Source organism: Scyliorhinus torazame, chromosome 16, assembly GCF_047496885.1.
Source record: "Scyliorhinus torazame isolate Kashiwa2021f chromosome 16, sScyTor2.1, whole genome shotgun sequence".
NCBI classification, from domain to species: domain Eukaryota; kingdom Metazoa; phylum Chordata; class Chondrichthyes; order Carcharhiniformes; family Scyliorhinidae; genus Scyliorhinus; species Scyliorhinus torazame.
In genome coordinates this window covers 19,572,560-19,591,055 of record NC_092722.1, presented here as the reverse complement: position 1 = coordinate 19,591,055, position 18,496 = coordinate 19,572,560, and the positions used below count along the sequence as shown (strand labels likewise).

Here is an 18,496-nt window from a genome sequence, read left to right as displayed (position 1 = left end):
TCCTCTGCTGTCTGTGATTTTCATTAATGACTTAGATGAGCGAGTTGAAGGGTGGGTCAGTAAATTTGCAGATGATACAAAGATTGGGGGAGTTGTGGATAGTGAGGAGGGCTGTTGTCGGCTGCAAAGAGACATAGATAGGATGCAAAGCTGGGCTGAGAAATGGCAGATGGAGTTTAACCCTGAAAAGTGTGAGGTTGCCCATTTTGGAAGGACAAATATGAATGCGGAATACAGGGTTAACGGTAGAGTTCTTGGCAATGTGGAGGAGCAGAGAGATCCTGGGGTCTATGTTCATACATCTTTGAAAATTGCCACTCAAGTGGATAGAGCTGTGAAGAAGGCCTATGGTGTGCTAGCGTTCATTAACAGAGGGATTGAATTTAAGAGCCGTGAGGTGATGATGAAGCTGTATAAAACCTTCGTACGGCCACATTTGGAGTACTGTGTACAGTTCTGGTCGCCTCATTTTAGGAAGGACGTGGAAGCTTTGGAAAAGGTGCAAAGGAGATTTACCACCAGGATGTTGCCTGGAATGAAGAGTAGGTCTTACAAGGAAAGGTTGAGGGTGCTAGGCCTTTTCTCATTAGAACGGAGAAGGATGAGGGGTGACTTGATAGAGGTTTATAAGATGATCAGGGGAATACATAGAGTAGACAGAGACTTTTTACCCGGGTGGAACAAACCATTACAAGGGGACATAACTTTAAGGTGAATGGTGGAAGATATAGTGGGGGATGTCAGAGGTAGGTTCTTTACCCAGAGAGTAGTGGGGGCATGGAATGCACTGCCTGTGGAAGTAATTGAGTCGGAAACATTAGGGACCTTCAAGCAGCTATTGGATAGGTACATGGATTATGGTAGAATGATATAGTGTAGATTAATTTGTTCTTAAGGGCAGCACGGTGGCATTGTGGATGGCACAATTGCTTCACAGCTCCAGGGTCCCAGGTTCGATTCCGGCTTGGGCCACTGTCTGTGCTGAGTCTGCACATCCTCCTTGTGTGTGCGTGGGTTTCCTCCGGGTGCTCCGGTTTCCTCCCACAGTCCAAAGATGTGCAGTTTAGGTGGATTGGCCATGATAAATTGCCCTTAGTGTCCAAAATTGCCCTTAGTGTTGGGTGGGGTTACTGGGTTATGGGGATAGGGTGGAGGTGTTGACCTTGGGTAGGGTGCTCTTTCCAAGAGCCAGTGCAGACTCTATGGGCCGAATGGCCTCCTTCTGCACTGTAAATTCTATGATAATCTATGATTAATCTAGGACAAAGGTTTGGCACCCATCGTGGGCCTAAGGGCCTGTTCTGTGCTGTATTTTTCTATGTTCTATGCTCACAACCTTGATAGCAAATTTGACTGCAAAATGAGCTACCAGCCAAGATCGCCTTTTTCCACCTCCCTAACTTTGTTCAACTTAGTCCCTGTTTCAGCTGATCTTTTGCTGAAATGTTTTCATGCATTTGGTATCTCCATACTTGAGTATTCAAAAGCACTCTTACTTGTTCTTGGACAGTCTTCTCGTGACAAATTTTACATCATTCATAACTCTGCTGCTTATGCCTTAACCTGCACCCACATTCTGTTCACCTACCACTCTTGTGCTCGCTGACCTTCATTGGCATTAGGTCACAAAACATTTTTATTTTAAAATTCTCATCTTTGTTCTCAGATTTCCCCATGACTTGGTCTCTACCAATCATCATAATCTCCTCCAGCCCACAACTCTGAGAAACTTCAAGCATCTACAATTTTAATCACTCCACCACTAGTAACCGTGTGGTAGCTTAGTTGCCTGAGCCCCAAACTCAGGAAGTCCCTTCTGACAACTCTTCACCTCTCTACCCAATTTTCTTCCTTCAAAACACTCTTTACAATCTAGCTCATTAGCCAAGCATTTGATCATCTGTCTCAATACCTCCTTCTGTGGTTTGGTGACATATTTTTTGTTTTTCCTGTGAAACATCTTGGGATATTTTATTACATTTATCTAGCACCTTTAATGTAAGTTGTTTTTGTTTCTTGTCAGCAGATTCCAGTAAAAGGTTTAAACCTTGCATTAAATTGATCTTCAAGAAATAATGATCTGTGCAATATTGCTCTGACAGCAGAGTCCAGAATATTTTGCATGTAAATTTAAAATATATTTTTCAGAGTATATCCATTAGAACTCCTGATGCTAGTTCTAAGCATGTTAAACTGAGGGTGAAGATCAAAGTGGATCAAAGCTTTCTTTAAAAATAGTTCATAAGGAAAAGCTTTCAAAAAAGTATTAAATTTTAATAGTATTAAGCAGCCATGCATGAAAAAAATGCCAGTTCTACCCAGTGTGTTAAAATACTGCCTTCTTCAATAACTTATTTTAAAATGAAGCCTTTTCTTGTCACTTTGCAGGGGTTGATAAAAATGAATGACGGTAAATGAAACGAAGGTGAACAAGAGTCAAAATTACACTTTCTCTGCCACTTCCGAGTGGCAGGACCCTCCAAGCCTCAAGATAATGATTCTTATTTGGATATGGATTCACAGTATGAGCAAGGCTCCAGGCCCTCCTGAAAATGTTAGGAATGAACCAAGCCAGTAGGCGTCAGCGGGTTATTTTATCACAGCTGCACCACAAACGAGCTGGCCCATCTCTCAGCTACATCACAAATGAGCTGGCCCATCACTCAAGAGTTCAGGGCGAGGGGATCAACTTAAGCATTCTTGGCTGAGATCAACTAATGCTGCAACAAACCAGGAATCAGACTTGGAACTTTCTAGCCAGAATGTTATGGCACATCAAGTAATGAATTGCCATTAAGCCACAAGGGGAAGCTTAAACACTGTTCAGGCACTAGAACAGTGTGAAGTTGGAACATATACCAAGAAAATGCTAATTGGGCTAAATACACAAGTCATTGCAAATTGGGTTTTAGAAATATAGAAAACTTAATAGGAATAGCCAAATTAATGCAGATTTAATGAAACAAAATTGTACTCTCGCAATCTGAATTGCGCCTTCAAAATCCAAGATGTTCCCAGAAAAGATAGGAATTGTATGGCCTTTAGAAAGGGTCTGGGCCCTAAAATATTTGTGCTCATAACAAATGATTATTACATTTATAATTAGAAATACATTTAGAATGGGAAGTCCTCGTCTTAAGTGATCTGGCTTGGTTTGTAAATTAATTTGTTAATGTTCCCTTATTAAAAGAAAAATGGAACAATCAAAAGTATACCAAAACACAAAACGAAATTTACAAATGGCGCACTTCACCAAAGAAAATTATCCAACTTAATTTGTCCAGTTGAGCGAAAGAAACCCATTATGTCACATTCGAAACTATTGTAGACTTCGTATCTTTCCATTCTCCTGGGCTAAGACATTAAATCCTGGGACACAGTGAAACACACCATCAGTGACTAAACTATATCGCTGTTTGGCTTGATTTTAGTGCGGGAAATCTCAGGAAGAGTGAAGTAATCAAAGCTGAAAGAATATTTTCCTTTTTCCATCAAGCCCCTAACTCGATCAATTTCTCTTTTCTAAGCTCCTTCTTATACTCAAAACTGCAGTCAAACACTTCAGGATGCGTGATTCGATTAGGTCACTAATCACAATAAAGCAGAATTAAACGTAAGCATAATCTTTTTTTTTTAATGTATCTGCAGCTTTAATATTCATTACAACAAAAAAAATCAAAATTTAATATTGTGATTTCAGATCCAATAATCCCAGGACTCTTGGCTGTCATTGAATGGCCGCCCAGCCAGAGAAAGCTGGCATCAGGTCAGATGAATGAGAGGCCAAGCAAGTTACTTTCTTATTTCAGTGCTCCTCCAGGCCCCACAATAAAAGGTTGTCAACCCTGCCGATGCCTCCAGCTTAACTGATTTAATAAATGGAAATGAGATTGTTGGATTAAATATAGTCCCACAACTGCTACACTCATTCCAGGGGCATTGATATTTTTGCTAAATTACCAAGTTGAATAAAGTTAAAATTTTAGTTCAATGTCATTGTGATGATAATGTGACATCTACATGTGTAATATTAATCTTTAATTTCATCGATTATCGAATATGTATTGAACTTCTTTTTAAAAGTTTTTTTTTAAAGCAAGCAAACACCGACTTAAGATGACTTCCACCGGTCACCTGACATATCTGGTATTACAAACTGGACAGTTTCTGGAAGTTTCCACATGAATTACAATTGGGACATGCTATGGCAACCTCCTTTGAATTTCACACCTGCTAATGTCAAGAATTACTTCAAAGATAACTGAAACGGTAACTCGTTTTCACTACTTGCATGTCTATAAAACTACCTTTCAATGTAGAGACAAAAAGTCTACCGGGACAATGGCTACATAAGCGTTGATATGTTCTTCCTAGCTCATCATAGGAAAGGATGGTCTGTTCAGAGGTAATGGCTGGGATATGTAATAAACTAATCACCGCCACACATTTGCCAAGGTCTGTTGAGCCATGAGCTAATCAATTACCTACTGTGGAATACCCAGCTCATCATGAGGAGAGTAATCTTGCAAGAATAACAATTTTGAAATATTTATTATTACAACACAAAGCTGCTAAAAGCAGTCTAGAAGAAACCAGCCAATGGAGCAGGAACACCATCTCGCTCTCTACTCTGCTTTCATGTTCGGAGCCCTATCTATGGTACATTGTGGAATACATCACAGTGATAAGAGAATTACAATCAAAAGGAACGTCAGGTGCAATATCACACAATTTTGGGAAAAACAGATTAAGTTTAAAAAGAAAACCACCATGGGAAAAAAATCTGCCTCAACACGAACACCAGCGAAGATCTCAAACAGTGGACTTGCGTTTTAAAAACATTGAAGATCTTTTTTATCATTGAAACTTCCATTTGGCCAAAAAAAGTAACCTCCTGCTGTATAGCATGTAATTTTGTGTCTATACATATACATGCATGTGTTGCGAACATTATCTCTGACCTGGGTGGGTTTTTGGCTCAATAAAAACTAACCACTTTGTGTGCAAACTCAAGAAGCCCTGTCTGACTTGAGATCTTAGCAATCAGCACATAAATGGTTAAGCACAGCCAATGCATTAATACTTTCATCCTTATAAATTACAAAAAGAAAACCCTGTTACAATCAATCAAGAAGGGGGAAAAAATGACAAGTCCTCACAGCGTTCTCAACTGTCTTAGTGCCTGCTCTCATCTGCATAATTTGTTGGTATTCCCAAGAAGCCTGGATGTAGAACATTATATTCCTCCATTCAAGTTATTGATTACATATCATGGAAAACTGTAGCCCCAGTACAGCTACTGAGGAACACCATTTGTCCCATTTTGCCAAGTACATCATTTAAGTTTCAGAGGTTTTTAAGAGATCCTTAATCAATACTGTAATAGACGACTAACCATGTAAATTGAGGCCCGATTCTCCATTCTGGTTATACAGACGAAAGGCTTCCTCCAGTTCCATGTGGGATGAAACAGTGCATGGGTCCCCTATAAACAAGAACAAAACCAATCAGTGGAACTCCTGCTACCCAAGAATTCAAAAACTTTGGTTTGTCAGAGAAATATTTTATTTACTACATTACCAATCCAAGGAACCTACATCACACCTTAACCCCAAAGTGTTCGCCATTCAATGGGTTTGTCAAACAACCCTGGATTTAATTTTTAAACTACTTCTACTGGAGCAGAAAAGCAAAATAATTTACCAGGTTCCTAAAATGAAGTTTTGATTGGTTGAAAAGGAAAGACCATTTCCTCTTGTCGACTAACAGAAATTACTGATTTACCAGAGATGTAACTCAGGTGACACTGTTTTAACGGCATTCACTTAATTTTAGTAGAAGACTCCTCAACATACACTATACAGGTAATGTACTTTATGTGTAGATTTACTTCAGAATCAGTTATGATCAGTGACAAATTTAGTCACACTTACAGAAGTCAAAGACAATTGTGCACTCTGCTTTTCATGCTTTTAATACTACATTTAGTACTCAAGATGTGGAAGGATGACAAGATATCAATTGCAGGCCCAATTATGCTCTCTATTAATCAGTTTTTATTTATCAGAAATGCATCAGTTACTGCTGTATTCCCAATTCGCCACATGTGGTTAGTTGCTAATGTACCAGCTTCCCCAAACAGGCGCTGGAATGTGGCGACTAGGGGCTTTTCACAGTAACTTCATTGAAGCCTACTCGTGACAATAAGCGATTTTTATTTAATTTCTTTTCATGTGTTAGGCAAAACTGCTCTAGTGGGAGAAAGTGATTATAAGTCACACATTTAAAATTGGTTATTGTCAAAGTAAGGTGATGAAAGCGAAAAACTTCTTTACTTAGTGTTCAGAGTACATATTGCCTGCCATGGTGAATAGTTGAACCTAAGAAGGGAAGACTAGTTAAACACCTGCAGAAGAGAAATTTATAGAAATATGGGGAAACCACAGGGTAATTGGACATGTTTTCAAATGCATGGACAAGGAAACTGCACAGATCTAGTTGGTCTTTCTCTGATAGATCTGTTAATATCAAGGGACTTCCATTTCAGTTAAGGAAAATGATCCCTTTTGACAACAACTCCAATATTTACGTGGCATCTGGACACAAATTAATTAAATCCTTCAGTTGCATCTCAGCGATGCCTCTTCTTTTCCCTTATTCTGGAGCTTAAGAACTCCATAGTGAACCTTGAAGCAGCAGAACCAAGCAACTGTTAACTGTATTGTTAACATCGCAACTCTATTTTGATACTCCCCCATATCCTCTGTCTAAAACCTGTTGCCCTTGCCTGGACACTGGTTCAAATTATTGATGTGTCAAATCATTGCAGTGCCCCAGACCCCAACCCCAAAAACTGCACTACCATTCAATGTCCAAAATCCTAAGAGTAGGGGAAAACAGCAGTCTTACACAGAGCTGATGAGTACTGTATTTTCCATATTTTCCTGACAGCTCGGAATTTCCCTTAATGGAATAGCTTGCTGTACAATTATTTTATAATGGCCTTTCATTGCAAACAAACATCATAAATGTGGACAAGGAGGGCTGCAGTTTAAATTATATCCTTGCTCTGTTATTGTTGACTTAATATTTAGTATTTCCTTTTCCCATCAAATAATTTGTTTCTTGTAGTTTCTCCAGCAAAATAAATATGACCTGCTCCTAGGCCTCAGTAATTGTTGCTGCATTGTCAACTCTGCAAAGCTCAAGAGAGACCAGGTGCCTGATTTCCCCTCCAATAGATGTATTTGTGTTCACCAATCCTATCAGTGGCATCTTTAAGATGAGAAGCCCATATCATACCACTCAACAACTGCATATAGCAGCTGCAGTGCATCTGGGCATCATTTCACTTGAGTGAACCATTACCACATTTTTGCAACTTAATTCAACTTTCAATTCAAAGAAAAACTGCAAGATTAAAATCCAAAATAAAACAAAATGCTGCAAATGAACAGCACATCTCTAGTTATCTAAAAATAAGTTAATATTTCACCTGGGAGCCTTGAGCTGAACTAGACAGTAGGGAAGGAGATATTTATAGCACTGATTAAAACAAACAGAAAACAAATTGGTGTAGAGTTTTTACAATGGAGCAGCTAGTAGATTCACGAGACTGATACTAAATTTCCAAATAAAAGCAAGGGATCTAAATGCTGGGTTATTCAAAACTAAAACGTTTGAAGGATTTTATTTCAAATAAAGCTTTACATGCAGTATCGTTTTTTTGATCTTGAGCATAAAATGATCATTCCAGCATGGAATTCAATTATGGTATACAGCAATTAACTTTCAACAGTCAAAACTACTTCAATAAAGATATTCATGACAGCCTTCGCATAAACTATAAAAAGGTTTTGAGTTAATAATGCATACACAGAAAAATAAAATACTAAGAAATAAGCATTTAACAAATTAAAAGTTGAATATTTGCTCATGGTTCTTTCTAACTACAGTTAGAAATTTGTAATAACATTAAATATTCATTTTTATCAAATACCAAATCACAGCCATAACAGAACATTACATTTTGATGACAGCGCATTCAAAATACTCATTAATTCTCTCATGAATTTCATTTTTGCTGTATATGAAGATTGCCGCTAGCATTTATTTTGTTCCTAACCCTAATTCACATTGCTTTGTTACACTATGGGGTTTCTGCACTTGGGTTCCCGCAACTGATTAGTCCAAATTTCATATGCATAGAATAGGTATAAAGCACAAACTGAAGAGGTACAAGAAATGCAAATCAAAGTGCAAGGAAAGCAACTAGATTTACAAAACATTTCAACAAAATCTACTAATTTAAAAATCTATTTCTTTACCACTGAACCTCAGTACTTACCACTAGAAAAGAGATCCATAACAGCGTGCAAAAAACAGAACTTACATTACAATTATTCAATTTCTCTAAATAATGTTATTACGTCTTTAAAAACCTTCACAATGGTTTCCACTGCCTTGAGCTCATGGTTCCCAGATCCACCCGTCAGCTCCAGCAATCAGCATGTATCCGTCCCTACAACTTCTGGATTTTGAGACGGGGGGGGGGGGGGGGAATTGGTAGAAAAACTAGCTAGACTGCGTGCCAGAACTTACTTTAAACTTGCCATGTTTCACCATCCCTGTGACAATGGAACATTAGAGAATGAAAACCCACAAAGTAATTTTTTGAAGCATCAAAAGAAATTTAAGTTAGTTTGAGTAAAGCATTAAAAAAAAAACTTTTCTTACCCTAAGGTAGTATGCCTAAAAAAACAATGTTGCTGTTTTCAGGAGATTGATTAAAACAGGTGACATATGACAAATGAAACTTCAAACAATATCACATTTATCATACACATATTGCAGCATACTCTAAATGGTTATAGCAACTGCCTTTTTATTTGTTCATACTGAATGCAAAATACATTCATTCATATTGTTACAATTCCAGTTGATGTTACTACTGGATTGAAGGTCCCAGTATGGGATACAGGCTCAAAAATCTGTAATTTTCTTTTCAGAACCCATGGATGAACAGTCACAGGGCTGCCAATAATCATTTAGTAACAGAAAGAAATATTAAGATGTTTGAGTATGATACCTCCTTAATTCCCACTGATGTATAGAGACTTTAAGGATAACATAGGTTACAAAATATATCTTTTGCCATAATGTTTGCAATAAATGCACAGTCCCTGTGTTGCTAACTTTGCTTGGCTCTTAATTTGTTGCCCGTTGGGTCTTTACTGAATTTGCTCTGTTTCTATAACCCTTGCTCTAGAGTCGCCAGGTATCTTTATACCGCCACGAGGTTCAAGTTCAAGTTCTGATTAATAACTCAACACACCAATTAGTAAGATTCAATTCAAAACACATTTATTATACACAGTAAATCACTACTCATGCATAAACTCTACTTTCTAGACTATTCTCTATCACTAAAAGGCCTATACTTAGCTTCGGAATTGGCCCACCAGGTCAGGGGAACAAATGGCCTTTCGTTCGGTTGAGTCTGCAGGATTCAAAAGCTGGTATGGACTGGTAGCTAGGAGCGCCTATCTCGTAGCGTGCTTTGACTGGAGACTTACTTGGTTGTTGCGGCAGCTTACGCAGTTCACTCTCAAGGGTTGATTTGAGTTGCTGAGTGATCCTGCCAAGAAGAACGATTGAACTTGGGGGACTCTATTTTATAGTCCCCAGGGGCTTCCCGCCCCTTTGGGTGGACCCAGTACCTGGTTTCAAGTGATTGGACTACATTTCGATCACTTGGATCGATTTCTCCAATACTGGAGTTGTTCCCTGATCGCTGGGCGGTCCCCGAGTGTCCGTTGGCCTTCCTTTGTCTTGGCTCCTGCTGGCGCCGAGGAGTCTGGCTTGGCCTCATTCACCTTAAATGTTTCCATTGTACCTGGGTATCGCTCATTAGTATGCAGATGGCTGTGAGTTTCAGTGCTGTCTGGGCTTTTGCAAGTTCTAATACACAGGATTTTTGCACTTGCTAGTTTTTGCCTGTGTTGGCTGAATTTCCCTGCAGCCTTTGTGGACCTCCATTTTAAGTCGGGGAGTGGCCAACCCAGGTGGCTACACTCCCTCCTTGTGATCCCTAACTCGAAGCGTGAAGGATCACATAACTGCATTGTCTTCTCTTCCTGAACCAGCGAGCACTCTTCCGTGGCCTCTACACTGACCGTAACTGCAATGAAAATTTTAACTTACATTCTAAGTGGCGCTATGTCAAAACAGGGACATGCATTACAACATGAAAAAAACAGTACCTCTAACTATCTCTTATAAACGACACTCACTCAAACATTCAATCATACTAACTTCCTAACAATACAAAAATAGCAGCATTCACATTTTTCCTCTGGCTTGGCAGTCAAGCCAAGGTATACAATATTTTCGTTGTGAACGAAACACATTTCTTTATTTACAAAAAGAACGCAAACGAATGTCCTCTATTGTAGATCAAGGGGTTCGGGGTCCTGGTGATAACCAAAAATAGGGGATCTTATCCTGTATACCGGGGTGCGAGAGCAGTAGGCTCTCCTTCGCCATTTCCTCATGCGCATGGTCTGCACGATGCTGCAGAGTATCGCCAATACTAGAAGGGATTCCATTACGTATGATAGTGAATACCAGGTTATGAACATATCACACCATGATGGTGTGTCGGTGACTATAGCGGGGGTAACTATTTCAGGGTGTAGTGTATGGTAGGGGTGGGAATCATTCACGGCCTGTGTGGTAGGGGTCGGGGGTTCGCATTCGCGCGGAACCGGATACAAATTACAATAACGACCAAAACCACGTATGACGTCTTCATTGTTGTCTTCTTTCCTTTTCGTCTCTTCCTTTCCGTTTCTTCTCTCTTCCTGGAGCTTCTGGAATTCTGTGGATCATGCATAGTTTCTGTTACTATCTTGGTTAATATCTCGTGCGTTAGCATGTCTGTCTTGTCGTGCCAATTTCCCTTTATAATTTGTCACCATGTGTGACTCCCTCATTTTTTTTTTCTTAAAACCGACAATTTGGACTAGACACACTTAAAAAAACTGAAACAGTGTGAGCCGTCTCGCAGGTTGTGTGATTTACCATCCAAATGTTTGAGGATGTAAACAGCATAGGGATGGCAACCTAAGGGTTGCCCGAAAACAAAACAAAACTTTTTGAACCAAGAGTGCAGAAAAGGGGTGCGTATGGGCTGCGACGGGTAAGATTTGGATGGAATCCCCGGGTAGGACGGTGGTCAATGCAGTATGTGCTCTACCTGAGCGTAGTTGACCAGAGGGGGGTCCTCAGGCAGGGCGGAGAAGAATGCCGTTTCTCCACTGCCTGAGCAACCGGCAAGAACGGGCAAAAAATGTAGTCATCGTGGGGGGTTGCTGTAAAGGTTCTACCGTCGAAGCAGAAGAGCAGTTATGAATGGGGGCTGGCAAGCTCTCAGCAGTTTCTGGTAGTTTTAAGGAGATTTCTTCTGGAGCGCGTCCCTGCGCGTCCTCGACATAGATGCCGCATCCTGTAATGCGCTTCCCGTCTAATACTGTGGAAGAACCATCCACATAAATCCATAAAGGTGCACACGTGTCTGTGTGCTGGGGGCTCTGGGGTGAACTACCTATCCTTTTGGGGGGTGTTTTTGCAATAAAAGGGCCTGTGTTGTGGTGTGGTGAGATGGTTTCACATTCGTGGGGGGTGACTGGGTACTGAAGGTTGTCGGCCAGGAAAGTGTGGGTCTTGGTCCTTTTTACAGTGATGTCCCGTCCCTGCAAGATAAGGGTCCATCTGGCTGCTCCGATTTGGCTCACTGTACCGTCCTTAAGTCGTCCGTCAAGTAAAAGTTGGGTGGGGGGGTGTTCCGTGAGGATTGTGATGGGGTTTAGTCCGGTTATGAAGGAAAAATACTGAACCGCCCAGAAAACTGCAAGCAGGTGCCTTTTACAGGCCGAAAATCCCTGCTCCACAGGATCTAAAACTCTTGAGGCGTAAGCCACGGGTCTTAACTGTTCGTGCCGTTCCTGGAGGAGCACGGCTAAAAGGGTACAATCTGTGCTAGCTATCTCTATAGCATAGGAGGAAAGCGGGTCTGTAACCTGTAGTGCGGGGGCTGCAATGAGGGCTCTTTTCAAAGCATCCACAGCATCCGTATGCTGCGGAAGCCATTCCCAAGGGCTCCTTTCTTTAGGAGTTCCGAGAGGGGTGCTGCTTTGGTGGCGAAATCGTCAATATGGTTTCGGCAGTAGCCAACCAGTCCTAAAAACGACCGGAGGGCTGAAACATTCTGGGGAAGGGGCAATTTGACAATCGAGTCAATTCTTTTATGCTCAATCTCACGTTTACCATGCGTGACAATTGTACCCAAATACATCACTTTGTTTTCCAAAATTTGGGCCTTTTTGGGGTTTACATTGCAACCAATCTGCTGTAGGAGTTCCAGGAGTTCGGACAGAAGCTCGATGTGCTCTGCCTTGGTGTCTGTCTGCAGTAATAAGTCGTTCACATACTGGACCAGATATTCGGGGCGAGAAAATTTTGATAAACCATTTGCCAGCTGTCGGTGGAAAATGGAGGGGGAGTTGTGGAATCCTTGTGGAAGGCATGTCCACATGTACTGTTGACCTTTAAAAGTGAAGGCAAATTTGTATTGGTACGCTTTTGCCAATGGAATGGACCAGAATCCGTTGCTGACGTCCAAAACCGTAAAATATCGTGAGTTGAGTCCCTGTTTGAGCATGGTCTCGGGACTTGTGGCTACCGTGGGTGCTGCTGCGGGGGTGACTTTGCTGAGTTCCCGGTAATCGATGTTCAGTCGCCATGATCCATCGGGCTTTCTCACTGGCCAAATCGGGGCATTATTAGTAGAGGCTACCGATCTAAGGATTCCCTGCTCTAATAAGCTATCGATAACTTTTGAGATTTCTCCCTCTGCCTCTTGGGGTCTAGGGTCAGGTCCTGTGATTTGAACGGAACCAGTCATCCGGCCACAGTCGTGTTTGTGGGTCGCGAATGCTGTCCTGTGCTTCTGCAGAAGTGCCCTAATCTGCTTGTCTTGCTAATCGTGGTCGGGTCAAACCAGAAATCGCCGACTGCACTAATCTTGTTTGCATACTCACCTGTGAGCGTTGCGGGGGCTCTTGCAGATTTTGCCATTTTCCAAACACATTGGTTTACTGGATCAAATAAAAGGTGGTAGGAGTTCATAAAATCAATGCCCAAAATGTGTTCTGCTGTGTGGGGTAGATCGACTGAAACTATGGGGTGTCTCGTCGTAATATTGCCAATTTGAATGGGTACAGGGGCTGTGATGTGTCCCTGTTGTGAGTGGCCTGGGAAGCCTCTGAGGGTGATTGTGGCTGTAGTGGGCTAGTGTCTTTTTGGAACATGGTGGAGGAATTAATTGTGGTGCGGGACCCTCCTGTGTCCCAGAGAAATTCGATGGGCTGTCCCCGTACTTTTGCTGCAACTACTGGTCGGCCGGACCTATCCCAAAGGGTGTCGCAGACCCAGGTGGGGAAGCCCGAACACCGTCAGTCTGTTCCGTTCAGGTCTGTCTGGTCTGAACGGGTGCTCACACTATGTATGGGCTCTGTCCTATTCTTATTCAGAGTGCCTGCCTGCTGGGCTCTCTGTGGCTTTCGTGGGACATTGCACTCTCGTGAAATGAAATGAAAAATGAAAATCGCTTATTGTCACGAGTAGGCTTCAATGAAGTTACTGTGAAAAGCCCCTAGTCGCCACATTACGGCGCCTGTTCGGGGAGGCTGGTACGGGAAAGTCGTGCAAAGTGACCTAATTGTCTACAGTTGTAACACTCCTGTGGTTTCTGTGGGGGGCTGTTCCTGCCTTCGTTTACCCATGCGGGGTTCTGGTGCGTCTTAACTGTGTGGATATCTGCCTCTGCCTGCTGTTCTTCGGGTTTCTTAATTACGGGTTTGTTTTGGACAGATTGCTCCCAGGTGCGGGACAATCTTTTTAAAACCCACTTTTCATTGTGCGCTTCCTCTGAGGGGTCATAGTTGGCGCAAGCTTTTTGTCCTGCCTCTGTGGCATGGGAGATAAGGGTGCGGGTCCATTTGGCCATACCATCTTGGGACAAATGGGCGCGTTCCAAATTGCCGAAAACGGCTGTAAAAAGAATCCACAGGCGTCCAGCAAACGCTGTGGGGTGTTCTGTCTTTTTCTGCCTGCACTTATTCAGGCCTTCTACTGGGTCACCTCGATTGTAACCGATCGCGTCTAGGATCGCCGTGTGCATCTCTGCAAGGGTGCCTCCTCCTACATTCTGTGGGTCGGGAAGGGCTGCTACGACTGAAGGGTCGACACTCAAAACTGTGAGCTTCACGTGCTCATGCTCATCCAGGCCGTACATGGTCGCCTGCTGCTTTACTCTAGCAAAGAAGTGGTGGGGGTCTGAGGTGGAGAGGAACGGTGTGATCTTTTTGCACGCGTCCCGTAATTGGGTCACGGTTAAGGGGGTGGTGTAAAGAAATTCTGCGTCTCCTTCCGATGTGACTGTGCGGTGGGTAGTGACTGGATTCATGGGTGCCTGATCTATCTGCTCTGTGGGGGTTGGGATGCTTTTCTCTTTTGGGGCTTTCCTTGCGCACATGTTCCCTGAACATATCTATGCGCGGTTTCATTTAACTCTTGCCAATCAGGGCCGTCTTCCTCATCTAATTTGAATTCAAAGGTGCTCTGGAACCCATTTTGCACCGAAAGCAAAGACTGCAGCTCCGCAAACTGCTTCCTGCATTTCGCATGATCTAATGAGCTTTGTCTGTGCTCTGTGGTAGCAGCATGGCGTGCTCTTAACGCTGCTTTTAAATCGCTGCACTGCCTTTGCAATGCCTCTACCTGTTTCTCTGTCTCTTCTCTTACCAGGACTGCACGTTGCGTGTCCTGATAGGCCTTATCGTACTGGGTTTGGAAGCTGCTCAGATGCGCTAGACAAGACTGGTGTTCCCCACTTGGCATCATCCACCTCTCCATCCTTTGCTGTCAACTTCCTTCGTAAGTCTATATTCTCTTTCTCGATCTCGCTAACATCGATCTTGCTCATTCGATGTGTCTCTTCTATCTCTTTGCGGAGCGTCCGAACGACCTCCTCTGTACCTCGCAATTGTGCCAGACAGGACACGATTGCCATCGGCTTGCGAGCTTTCCCCAAGCTTTTCTTATGGATCTCTGACAGGTTCTCCCACCAAGTATGTCCTATACTCCCGGGTCCTGTTTCCTAATTGTCACAGAATTCACTCCAAAGGGGCCATCCTTTCCCTTTGAGAAAATTCCTGATCTCTTCTTCCCAAACGGGACACTGTCCTACTCTGCTGCTAGTCGCTGCGACCATGAATTCCTGGGGGTTCATGAGGTGTTGCATTGCCTTCATTGCCATTTTTCCTATCTGAATGCTCTTTTAAAATTTGGAACGAGGGGTACTAAGGCGGTGCTGTAAACACGGGTACGACGTTCGCTAATTTCCGGAATACAAACTCCCGACAGTTTTTTCGCAACAAAAATCTATCAGTTTTACCTTATAGCCCTGTTAGTTACGCATGCATTAACACACTTCCGAATTATGAGGATTGATCAGAACTGCTTGAACACTTGTGCTTTTTCTGTTCCCAATTGGATTCGAATTCAAATTTTGGGTTCTCCCGGAGTGGTTAGGCCACTTCTAAGTTGGGTCCCGTCAGGATGTCGCCAGTAAATGTTGCTAACTTTGCTTGGCTCTTAATTTGTTGCCCGTTGGGTCTTTACTGAATTTGCTCTATTTCTATAACCTTTGCTCTAGAGTCGCCAGGTATCTTTATGATACCGCCACGAGGTTCAAGTTCAAGTACTGATCAATAACTCAACACACCAATTAGTAAGATTCAAATCAAAACACATTTTTTATACACAGTAAATCACTACTCATGCATAAACTCTACTTTCTAGACTATTCTCTATCACTAAAAGGCCTATACTTAGCTTCGGAATTGGCCCACCGGTCAGGGGAACAAATGACCTTTCGTTCGATCTGCGTCTGCAGGATTCAAAAGCTGGTATGGACTGGTAGCTAGGAGCGCTTATCTCGTAGCGTGCGTTGACTGGAGACTTACTTGGTTGATGCGGCAGCTTAGGCAGTTCACTCTCAAGGGTTGATTCAAGTTGCTGAGTGACCCTGCCAAGAAGAACGATTTGAACTTCGGGACTATCTGCCCCTTTGGGCGGACCCCGTACCTGGTTCCAAGTGATTGGACTACGTTTCGATCACTTGGATCGATTTCTCCAATACTGGAGTTGTTCCCTGATCGCTGGGCGGTCCTGGAGTGTCCGTTGGCCTTCCTTTGTCTTGGCTCCTGCTGGCGCCGAGGAGTCTGGCTTGGCCTTATTCACCTTAAATGTTTCCATTGTACCTGGGGATCGCTCATTAGTATGCAGATGGCTGTGAGTTTCAGTGCTGTCTGGGCTTTTACAAATTCAAATCTAGTGAATCCTCAATTTAAGCGCAAAGGATAGATTTTGAATCATTTGTATCAAAATGTTATCCTGCCATTTTGCCCTACTTGATCAATTCCACCATCTCATCCACCCTTTCCATCCCATGCCATTCATCCTTCCCATGCAGTCCCTCTAATGTCATCCCTATCCATCATCAATCCCATCCCTCACAAAAACAGTCTCTCCAGCCAAGGTAACTTCAGCTGTTTTTGTTCTCCACCAAATGACTCACCCCACCATCGTCGCTAACCATTGCAGTTGCAAGTGCATCATGAGCGCCAGTCTTATCATTTTTATAGTCCCATTGATCTTTGATAAACAAAGTTTCAGGTTTGGTCATTTGCACTTCAATGTCTCTAGAGGCCTGCTAATCTTGTTACAAGCCAAATTGCATCTCATTATTCCTCTCGGCAACTGTTAATCGTGTAATTTGTCCGTTATTTTGTTTTCAAGTTCACTGTTAACCTCGTTAATTTCCCAAATTCTCAACACTTCAATATTACTCAGTCTTGTCTGTCCAGACTGTTTTCACTGGTGAGTAAGGGACACATTGTTTGGTGGGTTAATTTGGTGGATGATGTCTGAGGCATACAGGGATACTAGCACTTGCTAGTTTTTGCCTGTGTTGGCTGAATTTCCCTGCAGCCTTTGCGGACCTCCATTTTAAGTCGGAAAATGGCCAACCCAGATGGCTACACCTGTAAACCATTCGGTCAACTGTGGTCAGACACACCCCACTCTGAAACCAAGTGGCAGATGTCACCCAATCAAACTACCATGGCTTACTCCTCAAATCCCCCGGTAATTGTTACACTGTGAGCCAATTAGCCTCACTGGACTTTGGCTTTGACACGAGTGTTTCCCCAAATTGAACACTCAAAACGATACACTTTGCAAACAATGCCTTTCTCAGCTGTTTTCAGCAAGTATCTGCTTCGAGGATTTTCAATTCTCCTTTCTGTATTCCACTGTCTTTAATTGTCACGTGCATTCTAGTGTTGCACAGTCTCTCAGGAATCCAGCCACGCAAATAAAATACTACTGCTTCACAGACAGGACGAAGAACACAGAACATAACAAAGTCTCATCTTCATATTGACGATACCCTCCATTGTGTTGTGTGGCACTACCACCATGCTAAATGGGATAGACTTCGAACAGATTTAGAAACTCAAGACTGGGCATCCATGAGGCACTGTGGGCCATCAGCAGCTTCAGAATTGTATTCAACCACAATCTGCAATCGCATGGCCCAGCATATCCCCTACTCTACATTACCACCAATCTAGGGGATCAACCCTGGTTCAATGAAGAGTGCAAGAGAGCATGCAAGGAGTAACATCAAGCTTACCGAAAAATGAGATGTCAACCTGGTGAAGCTACAACACGGGGCTACTTGTGTGCCAAACAGCATAAGCAACAAGTAATAGACAGAGCTAAGCGATTCCACAACCAACGCATTAAATCCAAGCTCTGTGGGAGACTTCCAGTGGTGGCATGTATGTGGATGTCTTACAGTCTTTCCATCCTTCCCTCCTCCTCTCCAAACAAGATGAAAATTTTTTTTGGGGGGGGGCGCACGGCAGCACAGTGGTTAGCACGGTTGCTTCACAGCGCCAGGGACCTGGGTTCGATTTCCGGCTTGGGTCACTGTCTGTGTGGCGTCTGCACGTTCTCCCCGTGTCTGCGTGGTTTTCCTCAAGGCATTCCAGTTTCCTCCCACAAGTCCCAAAAGATGTGCTTGCTAGGTGAATTGGACATTCTGAATTCTCCCTCAGTGTACCTGTAGAGGCGCCGCAATGTGACGACTGGAGGATTTTCACAGGAACTCATTGCAGTATTAATGTAAGCCTACTTCTGACAATAATAAAATTTATTATTACAGGACCAAGAGTAGGTGATTCAGCCTACTCCGCCATTCAAGACGATCATGGCTGATCTCACTTCAGCCTCAACGCCACTTTCTTGCCTGTTTTCTGTAACCCTTCATCCAATTGCTAATTAAAAATCTGTCCATCTCCTCCTT

At 42.7% G+C, this 18,496-nt stretch overlaps 1 protein-coding gene across 2 annotated transcripts in view; it reads right to left on the bottom strand.

The window, feature by feature from the left end:
• Positions 1–18,496, bottom strand: part of prkcz (protein kinase C, zeta) — a 741,785-nt gene that overhangs the window by 636,035 nt on the left and 87,254 nt on the right. For both annotated transcript variants that reach the window (XM_072478046.1, XM_072478045.1), the window contains exon 3: positions 5,396–5,485. In XM_072478046.1, the coding sequence (XP_072334147.1) occupies positions 5,396–5,485 (90 nt within the window). The remainder of the gene's footprint in view (positions 1–5,395; positions 5,486–18,496) is intronic.